Below are 14,708 nucleotides of genomic sequence, written 5' to 3'. Positions count from 1 at the left end.
GCTGGGATTGTCACTTGATTCTCCAAGGTTAGTCTGCTGGCCATGGGTTGGTCTTCGACGTCCCTCAGGAACACTTCATCCTGACCAAAACGGAGGATACGGCGCCGGACGTCCACCGTTGCATCAAAGATCCGCATGGCGTCGAGTCCCAGGATGACGTCTTCAGTGATGTTGGCGACGAACACCCACATCTCCAGTCTCCTCTTTCCCAAGGTCAAATCCAGGAAAACCTCTTTCTGGATGGGCAGGCTCTCGCCTGAGGCAGTACGTAGTTCATATCGGCGCAGCGGCGTCCTCCCAGGTAGGCCACGCACGACTTCCGGTCTGACGATGGTGAGCGACGCCCCGGTGTCTACCAGTACTCTGCATGGGCGGCCTATATCCATCCGTCAGCAATCAGCCCATCGTCGCATCTTCTGTTAACAGTCTTCAAGATCAGCCGAGGGGATGGTGATGACGGCGCCGACGTGCTCCTCCTAGCATCGGCCCCCTCCCTCTCCTGACTGTAGCCAGGTCGGTCGCAACTCCTCCGGAAGTGCCCAGGTTCACCGCAGGACCAGCAGATGGGCACCCGTCGTCCCCGTTGCTCAGGCGACTATTGGCTCCTCTCGGTGTCAGCCACCTCTCTCTCCTGCCGGTGGCCAGAGCGGTCGCAGTCCCTCCTTAGGTGTCCCGGTCTCCCACAGGACCAGCAGGTGGGCGCCCGTCGTCTCCGCCGCTCCGGTGGCTTCGGTTGGCGCCCCCCCAGCATCGGCCGCCGTGGCGCTCCTGATCCAGTGCGGTGTTGAGACTCCCACCGCCAACTTGGCCGCCTCCATCCTGAGGGCCGCCGCCAGAGCTGCGTTGATGGTACGATGCTCTGCCAAGAGTAGCTGTTGTCTAATTTCGGGGCCTCGAACTCCGCTGCAGAAGGTGTAGGCCGCCTCTCCAGCGATGAAGTTAGGTGGTAGGCCCCTGAGGGCCTTATGGGCAAGTTGTTCCACCGCCATCGCAAATTCTTGAAGGGACTCGCCTGACTGTTGGAGCCTCGTCTTCAGTTGGGTCCTGAATGCTGCCGCAAGTTGATGGTCACCATAACGTCCCTCCAGGGCCGCCATTATCTCAGCGGCTGTCCCATCTTCTGGAACGCTGTGAAGAATCTCCGACGCCTGTCCCTGAAGCACGGCCAGCAGCTGAGTGGTTTTCTCTGCTGCCGTCCACCCATTGTGCTCTGCGATGGCCTCGAACTGGCGACGGAATATCGCCCAAGAGTCGTACCGTCGAACTTCGGCTTCTTGACGTTGTAATGTCTGGCTGAAGGCGATTGTTCTGCAGGGCCACTATATGGAGTCCTGAACTTTGTGGCCGCTTCTTGCATGGCACGTCGAACCTCCTCGGCAACTATCTGTTTATGTTCTCTAGCCTGGCGATCCACCAACGCGAGGATGTGCTTGTTTTCTTCAGCATGTTGGTCCATTAACATACTCGTCTTGTCCAGCAACTCACTCGTTTCCTCTTTACGACGCTCGAGATCGCGGAGTTGCCGTCGAAATGGTCTACATCCTGTCTCAACTCGGCTACTGTCTCGTTTATAGTTGTAAAATTCTGGTTTAGTTTATCCAAATCGGCCTTAAGTTCGTCTTTCACGATGGCGACAATTCCATCTACGTGGGCCGAAACGCTTTCAATTTGCGTAGTGTGACGTCATCTTTCACTCCGCTTATGTCGCCTTTCACTCCGCTTATGTCGCCTTTCACTCCGCTTATGTCGCCTTTCATCTCCATTTTCACTTCACTTATGTCGTTCTTCACCTCACTAATGTGCATGTTCATTTCTGCTTTCATTTCTGCGATGGCTTGCAGGATCTGCTGTAGGTTCTCCATTGTCGATAATGTCCCGATTCTGACACCAGTGTAATTTTTTTTATACTCAACAACAATGTAATTTTATTTTAAGAAACAATAATTCCTTTCTACAATTCACCTTAAACGCTCTCGTCAACAATGGGATTTGCTCTCCGCACAGCAACACAGCGTTCGTTATTGCACTCCACAAACGATAATGACAATTTACTTGGACTATTACGAACAACAATGAACTGTTAATCTTAACTAATATTCACAAAGCACTATTTACAACACAGAACTGTCAATTCTCAGTTTACAGCTCGTTTGTCTTGGCTGGTTCTTCTAGCTCAGTCACTCGTGTTCACAGAATCTCGAACCCCAGCCCTTCAGAGACGATCCGCTGCACTTCGAACTCAGGTCCCCCCAACTGCGGTCCACTGCACTCGAACTCCGGGCTTCAGGCTCCACAGTTACGGACACAACTCAAGTCGCTGGTCTCGAAGCTGGCTTCACTGCTACACAAGACTGTCTGGCTTGCTCTCCACTGACTTTAACAACACTGCCTTACTGACTGACTGAATAAATTTCACTTGCGTTTTCTTTTATATAACCAAACCATAGTTGCGAGAAAGTGCGAGTTCTGGATATTTCCAAACGTGTGTCCATTCTCGAATCATCCGGATATCTCTTCTCTCTGCCGCAGTCGCTCTGTCCCCTTTCTCCCCACCATAGCACATGCCACAGGAAGCAGATGCGCGCGCAACCTCCGACCTTGCACTTCCTTCTGTTGGTCGTGAGTTCGAATCTCACGTTGCTGTCACAGTATGAACTCCATTATAATACTAACCCTAAGGGTATGGCCACACGAGCTACATTTGTAGCAAGTTTTCTGCGACAAATGTAGCTGGAATTATAGGCAGCATTGAGTTAAATGGTAGCGGCCACACGGAGCAGTAAATGTAGTAAGTTTGGCGCATCCCAAGGTCGTGTCGCAACTCGAATGGGTCCGGGTCCATTTTTCTGCGACATTTACTGCTGTTGTGTGGCCACACGTAGCGACATGGGTGGCTACACGTGCAGCTACATTTGTAGCAACTTTCTGCGACAAATGTAGCTGGAATTATAGACCGCATTGAGTTAAATGGAAGCGGCCACACGGAGCAGTAAGTGTAGCAAGTTTGGCGCCGTCTGACATGAGGTCTATTCGTGACCAATAATTTTCCAGCCTAAACGAATTAACATTGTTGTTAGTTACTGGGAATTTCTTATTATGGAATCCATATTTTTTAAACTTTAAATTTATATTAATATTTATTTCCGCTTTACTAATTCCCAGAGGAGACTCAGTGAGTCAAAGAATATACATGTCAAAAGACTTTTATCTACTAACTGACAATAAATAAAGAATAAATATCATGCAAAAGAAAACAAAAAATTTTAATAAAAGTACAAACAACCGTGTAAAATGAATGTTCATGCTTTCATTTTTTAGGAATGAGATAGAAAGCGAAAATCAAATGTCATGTAAAGGACACACAGATTAAGACTTTAAAAAGAGTGAAATAACAAATCAAAGTTATTCATTTTACAGTAGAGAATTACAATAATTTAGCGCAATGTAAATTTACAAATGCGTATGGATACACGCGTAAGCTAATTTTAAATATTATTTTCTTAATCTTATTTCTGTTTTTTGTTACTTCACCAGAAGGAAAGTAAATATCGCCACTAAGTTCCTTTCTGGTAATTGAATTTGCAGCCAGGCATACAACACCTTGGCATTTTATTCAGGCTTAATGTATTTAAAAATAAAACAAGTGACATTGATGAGTGGAGTGAAATTTGTCTCTCGAATTAGCTATAAGATATCGCAATTTGTATCACCCAGCTTATCTTTTAGCGTTAAAATTTTCTTTTGTTGGTAAAAAAACTTTATGAGACATGAAACTGTAACATACCCTAAGATTCACATTTCAGTTTTCCTCCTCCCCCGAAATTTAATAATCTGAAAAACGTGATCTATCATGTTTAAGAGGACGTAAACTCTGTTTTCTATAGGGTAAGATGTAGGCCTACAATGGGAGAAAGGCATTCTAAAATTTGAAGGAAAATCCGTTTTTTTAATGGTTGAAATTCTCAGTATGTATATGTAATCATAACAACAGAATTAACTTGTGTTTATGAGGGAGTGAAGTAGAGAGGGAGATTGACTTTTAGATGGGAAATTATTATCATGACATATTTATAACAATATGATGCCAATATATATAACAAATTTTGTTACTAACAATACGGTGCCAATAAATATTGCTTCGCTTATGTATAGTCCAGGCTAAGTTCCCTATTTTTTAACTCTCTTCAAAATATCTTTCTTTAAAAAGTACATACATTTTTCTTCTTTCAATTTCGACCTAAAGAATTCTTCAATAATAAAATGTATACAAAAGCGTTTTAGCAAGCCGTTCACAGCAATTTGTTTGGTAAAAAAAAAAAAAAAAAACGTACAATTCTTTTGCAGGACAGACCTCACAAATCAGTATTGTTTATAAATATTATTGTGTTATAAAGACATTTCCTCTTTGATTTGCATTTTGGGATATAAGGATCAAGTTTAAATTGCCGCAACGTCCAATAAGAATTCTGCAAAACCAAGAAAAAGAGAACTTTTATGATAGATGTGTTTACTTAGACTCTTTTCAAAATACCGTTCTTTGAGAGTACACATTTTTTTCTTTCATTTTCGACCAAAGGTTTCCTTCGATAATAAAATCTATACAATAGCGTACCAGTAAACCCTTCACAGCGACTTCATTTGGTAAAAAAAAGACACAATTCTTTTACAAGACATCTCTCAAATATGTTACAGATTGCCTCTTTGAGTTGTGTTTTGGGTCATGTTTAAAACTCCTTTTTACTTGGAGATGCTTCAGAAATTCATGTATTGGAAAGGGAAGAGCATGTCTAATCTGTAACTTCTGGTGAAGTAACAAAAAAACAGAAATAAGATTAAGAAAATAGTATTTAAAATTAGCTTACGCGTGTATCCATACGCATTTGTAAATTTACATTGCGCTAAATTATTGTAATTCTCTACTGTAAAATGAATAACTTTGATTTGTTATTTCACTCTTTTTAAAGTCTTAATCTGTGTGTCCTTTACATGACATTTGATTTTCGCTTTCTATCTCATTCCTAAAAAATTAAAGCATAAACATTCATTTTACACGGTTGTTTGTACTTTTATTACAATTTTTTTGTTTTCTTTTGCATGATATTTATTCTTTATTTATTGTCAGTTAGTAGATAAAAGTCTTTTGACATGTATATTCTTTGACTCACTGAGTCTCCTCTGGGAATTAGTAAAGCGGAAATAAATATTAATATAAATTTAAAGTTTAAAAAATATGGATTCCATAATAAGAAATTCCCAGTAACTAACAACAATGTTAATTCGTTTAGGCTGGAAAATTATTGGTCACGAATAGACCTCATGTCAGACGGCGCCAAACTTGCTACACTTACTGCTCCGTGTGGCCGCTTCCATTTAACTCAATGCGGTCTATAATTCCAGCTACATTTGTCGCAGAAAGTTGCTACAAATGTCGCTACGTGTGGCATGTCATGTGGCCACACGTAGCGACATTTAACGCAGAAACTGGCAGTAATTGTAGCTCCCGTGTGGCCACCCATTTTGTGACAATTACGGCAGCTTCATTTGTAGCAGAAAACCTGCGACAAATGTAGCTCGTGTGGCCGTACCCTAATCAGAATCGACATGAAATGCCACATTAACGTTACCAGTAAGCCCATATACAGTATAATTATAATGAATTGTCTTCTGTAGTATGTACTGGTACTAGGCACTCGTAAAATAAAAATAGTATATTATTACGTAGTTTGTGAATTACGAGTAGGCCTAAATAGTACAATTACTTTGATGATTCATTGATTCTATTATGATGATGATGATGATGATGATGATGATGATGATGATGATGATGATGATGATGATGATTATAACAGATGAATTATGTAATAATTTCGAAGAAATACCAATCTTTAGCTGCTTTCTTTACTATCAATTTCAAAGTGTAGGCCTATGTGACAGGAATTGGATCCTGGTCCTTTTGGTAAGAAAATGAGAAAACGTCAAGCAACTGATAACTGCACCTGAACTCATAATTGATAAAGTATCTCATTATGTGTACGAGCTCTGTTTGGAAAGTTTCCAGCCTTTTAACACCCTCAAACGGAGCTGTGACTGTTTTATGACATAAGTGGAGTTATGGGGTCAAAAACGATACCACTACAAAAGGAGGTAAAATATTAATTTTGTTTACTTTTTAAGATGATGTAATAGGAATTACAATTATTATTAAGTTTGTTTACATAATTTAAGGACATATAATTAATATGAGTGCAATATAATTATTAGTACCGGTAATTTGTGCAAAACTTTGAAAAACAATAGATCATAACATAATGTAACACCGAAAGTCTGTATGACAATTTTTAGTTAATTTAAAATTATTGTAAAAGATAAAGTTCCATTTTATCATATTTTCTTTATAACCATCACATTCAAATGTAGCAATGACAATAAAAATGTCAGTCTGGTTGCATACTTTGCTATCAAACTGGATTTCCTTTATTCTCCACACTCTCTACATGTAACTGATCGGCAGGCCTGGCAAACTGGACAGTCACAACTAACACAGTACTGGTTTGTCTTCTTCTCTTTTGAACGAGGACACAGCACGCAACGTTTTCTTTTCGATTTCTCGCGTGTTTCTTCATTCTTTGGCAGAGGTTCATTCAAAATCCTGGAAACAATCATTCCGAGTTCTTTTGGGAGTCGGTCATTTACAAGCCTTTCATGTACGTATGGCTCTATAAGTTGTCTTCCTAGCGTTTTCAGGAATTCAAAGCGGGAAATGGGTATATAGTCCTTGAATGATGTCTGTAATATGTAAGAATTGATACCAGTAATATTCAGAATTGCATAGAAAATAGCCAGAGACCATCTTCGGGTCCGTCTGCTGCTACCAGTATTATATGTAATACACTTTTGGTCAAGGCTATCTACTCCCCCTTTTGTACTATTATGTAAGGAAATAATTTCAGGCTTTGCCTGTCTCAGCATCTGTGTGTACTGAATGATGCATGCTAGAGAGCAAAATAACAGACTTTCCTTTCTTAGGTATGTGAGAAATTAATGTGCGGTCATTTTGGAAACCATATTCAGTTGAGCCTACTTTACGTTTCCTGTCTGCCTGAAATTCTTGTGGAATGTCTTTCTTGCTTTTCCGCATCGTCCCTACATAAGTTAGTTTACGTTCTTTGAGTGCGGAAACTAACTTCATGGAAGTGAAGTTATTGTCAACTGTAACATTTCTCTTACTTCCACAAATAGGCTTCACTAATCTCAGTACTGAATGTGTTGGTTTCTGCAGCGTCTTTTCTTGTGCAGTCAGACCTAGCCCATCACTGTCTTTCCCAGCATATATATATATATATATATATATATATATATATATATATATATATATGCATTCAAGAGATAATTAGTGTTAGCATCAGACAAAATCATAATTTTCAGCCCATATTTCTCCGGCTTACTAGCTATGTAAACCCTAAATTTGCAGCGGCCATGGAAACCTACTAGCATCTCATCTACACAGGCATAAGAACATATATTATAGCAAGCCTGAGAGTTTTCAACCATTTTGTGAAAAATATACGACACTGCTGCACATGGATCAATTTCCTTCCTTGTTGCTCGTGTTGCAAAATCATCAAAACGCAAGCAATATATCAAAATGTATGTTCGCCTGACAGAAAGAATGGCACGGAAAATATCCGTTCCAGTACCATCAGTTGCAAACATGGATTCGAGACTTTCATGGTTTGATTTGAAAACTGCTGTGTAATATAGGAACCCGAAAAGTGCCCTTAGCTCTACTGCATTAGTGTCTCTCAGTTCTGTACGAGTCGTATCAGAAAAATTTGCTCTGTAGGAACTAATTTTCTCATTTGTGTGTATAACAATTTCTGTAATCATGTCTTCTGTAAATAAACATTCCCATGCCTGTAAAGGATTGCACGAATTCCCTAAATTTTTAGCTTTTCCTTTCAGTTTAGGAACTTTCATTACAATATTGTGTGCTGGTGTTCTTCTGTTTCTATTAGGTTCGGTAGCCGACCATTTGCTTGCATTCTTACCGTAGAAATTCAATGAATCACCATTTGGTTGGTTTACATCTTCATCCACTCCATCTGAGTCGTAATCTTGTTCTGAATCCGTGTTGTGTTCGGAATTATAGTCCGGATCATTTTCGTCCCCACAGTCACTCACATCACTGCCTTCACTTTCGTCTACAACACTGTTTACAAAGCGTGGGAAACCCGAATCGAGCACTGATACACTTTTACGCGCATTAGTAGCCATACTCCACTATGCAAACTCGTTGGTTGTACATTGACAAGGTGTAGATACACAACTGAAGTTGCGGGGTCGAAAAGGATACTACTCAATATTTTAGCTATTACTGGAAATAAATAACGGTACCTGCTGGTCAACGACACAGCCAATGGATTAAGCTTGACAAAAGGAAAAGGTACACAAAAGATTTAGAGAAAGAATGCAGCGGTTAAGGAATGTCAGGGGTGTACAATTTGCTTGGTATCGAAAAAGACCCCACAACTCCGTTTGAGGGTTAAAAAAAGTATAGCCTTCCTAGTAATAATAGTTTCCACAGGTGAATGTCTAAAATGGAAGCAAAACTTGATGCAGATTCGCTCTGATCTACTTGCTTAGCTATTGTGAAGCCTACTTAAGTTTACTTAATGGCATCTCGCTGCTAACTGAGTAGCCCCAAGGCCCAAGGAAAAGTGACTGTTCATGCATGCTCATATTTGATAAGTTACATTAAGGCCACATGATCAGTTCTCGAGTAGCCTACAGGAGGTAGTCAAAATGGCTGCTTACTTTCCAGACAGACTTAGTAGAACTTATATGTATATGTGAGATTTCATAGTTTTCATATTTACGCAAAAATGCAACATTTCAGACCTTTCTACCATCCCTGGAGCAGTTATACGCTTCTCACAACATTCTGACTGCACTGAAACAGGATTTCCATGGTTTGCCTGTCCTATGCTGGGCTGATCTGTCATATAATCAAATTCAAACAGTGGAGCGTGACTTGGCTTCCAAGACTCGTTGCCGAATACATGGTCTTCTAGGTGTACTCAGAATTTTTCTTCTGGGTAAGTATAGTTTGAACTTGTGGCAACCTTTTTTTGTCCATTCAACTTCAATCTTTGATTGATTATATCGTATGAAATGTATACATTATATACAAAATATATGTGAGAGCTGTATGTTCATGTCAGGAAATCCAATACACTGCAATAATCAGCTCATGGAAACAATTGCTGCAATGGAGGCCAATTACACCAAGCTGCATGGAATAGGCCACTGCCAACCTATCAACACAGGACCAACAACTGCAATTGTCACTGCTTCAGCAGCTTAGAATTTCAGAATTATCGGTAATTTTGTTTCAACAAGTTGAACCTATTCATTAGAAGAAAAACGCAGACATTTCTGGAGAAATCACTAATGCACAAAATATACATACACAAGTGAAACAAGTGGGTATGGATCATAATATGTACATTATGATCTTCATTTTTATTACATGTTAATTTTAACTTTCTATTATAGACGATGATGGCTAACATGTACTATGACAAGCAGCCAAAAACAAAAAAAGTGAGAATTCACTCAGTACGTATAAGTATTTCCTACATAACGAGATAGTACTATTACTTGCAGAAAATAATTATTTTTCATATATGAATGACAACTTAAAACTCTCCTAATTTATATTAAGTTACGGTAACTTAATATATATCATGGAAAGAATATAAGGATAGTCACAAGCAGGAGTAAGTCTGGTCTTATCAAATTGCAAACATGCTTCATGATTGCTGACTTGAGCTTTTATGGACAGTTCAACGGAATAGCTGACATTGTGTAGGAAATGGTAACTTCTGATGTATGAGTACCTACTTTTAAATTCAATATTGATATGGTACAACTTCAACTGCTAGAAAGACAATGTTACCAAAATGATAGACAGAGCACCACCCAGTATAAAAACTTACAGACAGACAAACAGATAGACAGACAGAAGACTGGTTCCTAGTGGATCAATGTACCCTGGAGTGAGACAGGTGAGACAAGCTTGGAGCTGAAACAGATAAATAATCTATTATCCTCGAGATCTTTTCAAGGGCGCAAGATAACGGTAGCGTGTTCTTTTCCATTTATTTTCCTCTCATTTTCCCCTTCATCCTAGTTATTGTCAGGAAATTAGTCTTGAAATGTGCTGTGTCTTATCAGCTGTCACTTCTAACCTCATAGCAACAACTTTTATTTTAAAGAAAATTCGAGGTTTGTAGTTAATAATTGTATGTTATGTCATGTTATAATATGTTATTGCTTCTTCAGATTTTGAATGCGGTAACTTTGGTGTTTGTTGAAAATTAAAAGAACATAGCTTATTTTCAATTGTGACTAAATAAACAAGAAAGTGAATTGTGAACTTCTCCAATGAAAAGAAATACATGTATTTTTTATAATCATAGATGTTGCGCATGTGCTTAAACAATATGAGTGCATAGTGGACTATCTAGGTACACAAAAATGTAAAATGTATTAAACATGTAATATTTTAGTAATTTTTTTTTTAATTTATAGAGATCCTAGTTATAGGCATTTTAGAATAAATCACATTTTCAAATGCATCTTTATATCACATTCATGTCACATATATCCATAGTTTTTACTATTGCTATGAAAAGCATATACAGTTTATTTAAACACAGATTTCTTCACTTAACATTTATTTATAGAAACAACTTTCTAGTGTTAAATTGAAACTAAGTTGGTAAATTACTTTAGTTGATTAATTTCGACTGCACTAATAGTGATTTTCAGAACTAGCGCAGTCGAAACTTACTTTCAATTGAACACTAAAAAGTCGTTTCTATAATCGAATCTTAAGTGATATAAAGTGTTAAAAGTATGTAATAAAGATGTACAAATTTTTTGTCTCATTGGCATGAAAATCACAAATTATTCATGCAAATATATTTATAAAAAAAGCAAATAGGTCTAACTTATATTCTCTTTATTTTGATTATCCAGTGTCAGTTAGCCTGAATAGGAATCTTTGACCTGAGAACAAGGAAAGTTTAAGGGTGAAACTCCAATATTATGTAATATGAAGATGATCCTGAAGTCTAATATGGATACCAGTGGTATTCACTTTTAAGGAAGTCTACTATACAATTAACAATAATTTGAAGACCTCCTTCGAAAAAGGGTATAACATCAAATTAATTAAATATGTGACTTTGCTGGAAAAAGTAATTTTGAAGCATTCATTTATAACAATAAATAATTGCATCCAATAGCTGAATAAATTTGTATCCTTGATTAATCAAATGGTTCTGCTAGTAAATATAGACTAACGAAATATGCCCCTAAAATTATTTTCTTTTCTCCTGAAAAGTGGAGGTTATTATAAACTTGTTGATTACACCCTTATTCGAGGGAGGTCTTCAATTGTGAAGTGTATAAAATAGACTGCTTGAAAGTAGAGAATTGTGGTACTGGTACCCCTGATCACATACAGTATAACAGATTGATCAGCCTAATTAACTTTCAAGTCAACAACTTTTATAATTTTCATTATACTGCCATCTAGTGACTGCAAAAGAAGTCACGTTATAACCCTAATTGAATTGCATGGAGTAAGAGCTTGCAACAGTACTTCCATCTAATGGTCGTTACCAGAAAAATTCATTTTCGACACTAACGGTATTGGTCATTGTTCCTTTTTATATTGCCATATCATAACATAGGAATGGCCAATCTGATATATATTGTATGTGATCATAACTTATATAAAATAGTCAGTTAAATGGTTTGCTGCTTACATGAAAGTATCTTCTGTAGAGCTGAAATAGAACGATACTATATCCGCTTAGAGAACGACTCTGACAGTTCTCGTTTGGAAGGGAGAGAGGAAGCGAGAGAGATGAAAAACCTTGAGCTGGCCTATCCTGTTACATGGATTTGTAAACGTCTCCATGGTAACAGTTTGGCACACGCAACTGTCAGAGTCGTTCTCTAAGCGGATGTAGTATAGTATATTCTTTGACCACTCCATATCTACAGCAACTTATTTCTTCTTTCCATATCAACTGAAGACTTCGATTTATATAAAATGAAATATTACATTTAAATTATTGTTTATATATCGCATCTCGCTTTATGTTGCTTACACTGAAACTCACAACAAACGACTCCAATGTAATGGTCATTATCATCATCGTAATCATCATCATCATCATCATCATCATCATCAGCTCTACAGACCAATTTGAACCTCGGTTTCCCTCAGAAATTTCTACAGGCTTCCTTATTTGTGGTAACCATACTTCAATTTCAAGCTTTCTCATAACTTCCAAGACTTTGTCCATCCACCACAACCTTGGCTGTCCCACAATCATTTTTCCACAACTTTTTTGGGATTTCATGCTCAGTCAGTCTTTGTACATATTCTGCCCTTTGCAATCTAGAGACTTTTATTGATGCAATAACAGCAGGAAACCTATAACTAATACAACTTATAGTACCAGTATACATTATATACCATTATCTCTTGTCACATATTTGACCATATATTTTTCGAAATATCTTAATATCTTAGTGTCAATTTTAAAAGGATTTTATAAAGCTTGTATTTTGCTTCCCAAGTGAGGAGCCTCAATTTAAAATATCTTACTACCGGTAGTCCAAATTAGGTTTTATTGGCATTCTGTATTCTTCTATTAATTTCATCAATATGTACTGGTATCATTAATTAGAGAGCCATGAAACTAGAGACCTTTTCAAATGTACAGAGTGGGTTAAAAATCGCTTTCCCCAAACATTTCCTTACATCTAATTACATTCAATTTACATTTGACTACATAGCCTATTCCTTTACAGATTTTTTCAAAATGGAGGCCCTGTTTCTCAATACATATTGTGTTCTTACTGTGCTTCCACCAACGTTGTAGCACAAAAACACGTTGTTCTGTGGTTAATTTGCAATTCATTGCAAGAGACTAACAGTTATTGAATAGAGACGCAATCCAACACCATAAAACAACAACAACAATAACAAGACATGACATCGGAAAAACAGTTGTTGCATGAAAATGGTATGAAACATAAAAACGAATATTGGGAAAAGCGATTTTTGACCCACCTTGTATATTCATTTGTGCCTGAGTGTATTGTTCGAGTTAAATTTCATTTCTGTCTTATGCTACCTACTTACAATCAATATTTATTTATTGTTTCATTAATACTCAAAACCATGTTGTTAGCTACTGTTTCTAATTCTATAAATGTTTTCTTAATGTCTTTCTCATTTTTTCCGGTAATACTGGTATCTACATCATTAGTCATTTAAGCTAATATATAATTGACTTGTAAAATACTGTTCATCTCGTTTGCATGCTGGTGTCCCTTATTACTTTTTTCAGGTGCAGTATTACATAAAAGACAAGCAAGTGAATCTCCTTATCTTAGCCCATTTGTTATTTTCAAAGGATTTTAATAGGTCAAACTCCAGGGCTGTGGTCAGAATTATTTTTCGGGAAGGGATGACAAAATGATGTTATGTAGTATTATGCATTTTTCCAATACGGTACTGTATAAAAAAAAAAAATAGACACAACTAGCTAAATTAGTGTAGCCTAGTTCATATTATAAATCTACTAGGAGCAGCACCTATCACTTCTTCAGGCTTGATTTGAATAGCAATGCTCCTTTGAACAGACTTCAAAGCGAGGCAACATCCTTTCGCCTCACATGCAGTTGTAAAAATAATTCTTCAGTCTTCTTAGTGTAGAGAATGTTCTTTCAGGTGTCGCTATAGACACAGGAGTTATAGCTAACAAGGGAACTGTCCCAGATCGTGTAACTTGAATTTAATGAAAATGCATATTTAAGCTCATTTTCGTTTGTTAAGAAACGTGGTGATAATCGTTCGTTTCACTTTTTCCTCGTTTACGACTTGAAAAATCGATGCTACTTATGCCACTTCTTGCGCACACACGGATCCTCATAGTTCCGCGACACTGCATCACAACTCACAGCTCTCGCATTAATGGCCTATTATATTTTATTTTTCTCTTAACTCACATTAAGAGAATACATTTGCTGAAATACAAATTCAATTTCAATTTAAAATATGTATTAACTTTGTGACTCACCTTTAAATACGAAATGAAGTAGTCTGAACAAAGAGCCATTGAACAGTACAAACATTTTATATAGGCTCACACACACACACACACACACACACACACACACACACACACACACACACACACACACACACACACACACACACACACACACACACTGTTTCCAACATGCAACATTGTTGCAAGAATTTTATCAAACTTTCTCACATGTTTCTATGTCACATATCCACACCTCTGCCTCGCGTATTTTAGCATGTCTTTGAGGACAGGTGAATGAAACTGTTGATCAGAGGCGGCTCCTCAGGGCAGGCAGGGTAGGCTAAGCCTACCTCAACACATTTAGAAAAACCTAAAAGTGGATATTTATTAACTATCCCAACACATTTGGAAAACCTTATATAATTATATACTCTTGTCTAGGTGCTTAGAAATTCTTCAATTAACTATGAATGGGATTTTTTGAGGGTTAGTTGGACGTTGCTTACTACTGGCAGTTCGATTTATGCGACAAGAATACACTGGACAGATCACGATGCGTCAGAAGGT

General features: G+C 37.9%; 1 protein-coding gene across 1 annotated transcript in view; it reads left to right on the top strand.

Annotated features, from left to right (window-relative positions):
- The window catches only part of ltl (larval translucida), a 147,094-nt gene extending 136,454 nt beyond the window's left edge, over positions 1-10,640 (top strand). The window contains exons 7-8 of the mRNA XM_069838088.1: positions 8,897-9,095; positions 9,222-10,640. Of these exons, the coding sequence (XP_069694189.1) occupies positions 8,897-9,095; positions 9,222-9,364 (342 nt within the window). The 3' untranslated portion in view covers positions 9,365-10,640. The remainder of the gene's footprint in view (positions 1-8,896; positions 9,096-9,221) is intronic.
- The last annotated feature ends 4,068 nt before the right edge of the window (positions 10,641-14,708 follow it).

The sequence above is a fragment of the Periplaneta americana genome, chromosome 10 (assembly GCF_040183065.1).
Source record: "Periplaneta americana isolate PAMFEO1 chromosome 10, P.americana_PAMFEO1_priV1, whole genome shotgun sequence".
NCBI classification, from domain to species: Eukaryota; Metazoa; Arthropoda; class Insecta; order Blattodea; family Blattidae; genus Periplaneta; species Periplaneta americana.
This window is presented reverse-complemented; position numbering and strand designations above follow the sequence as displayed.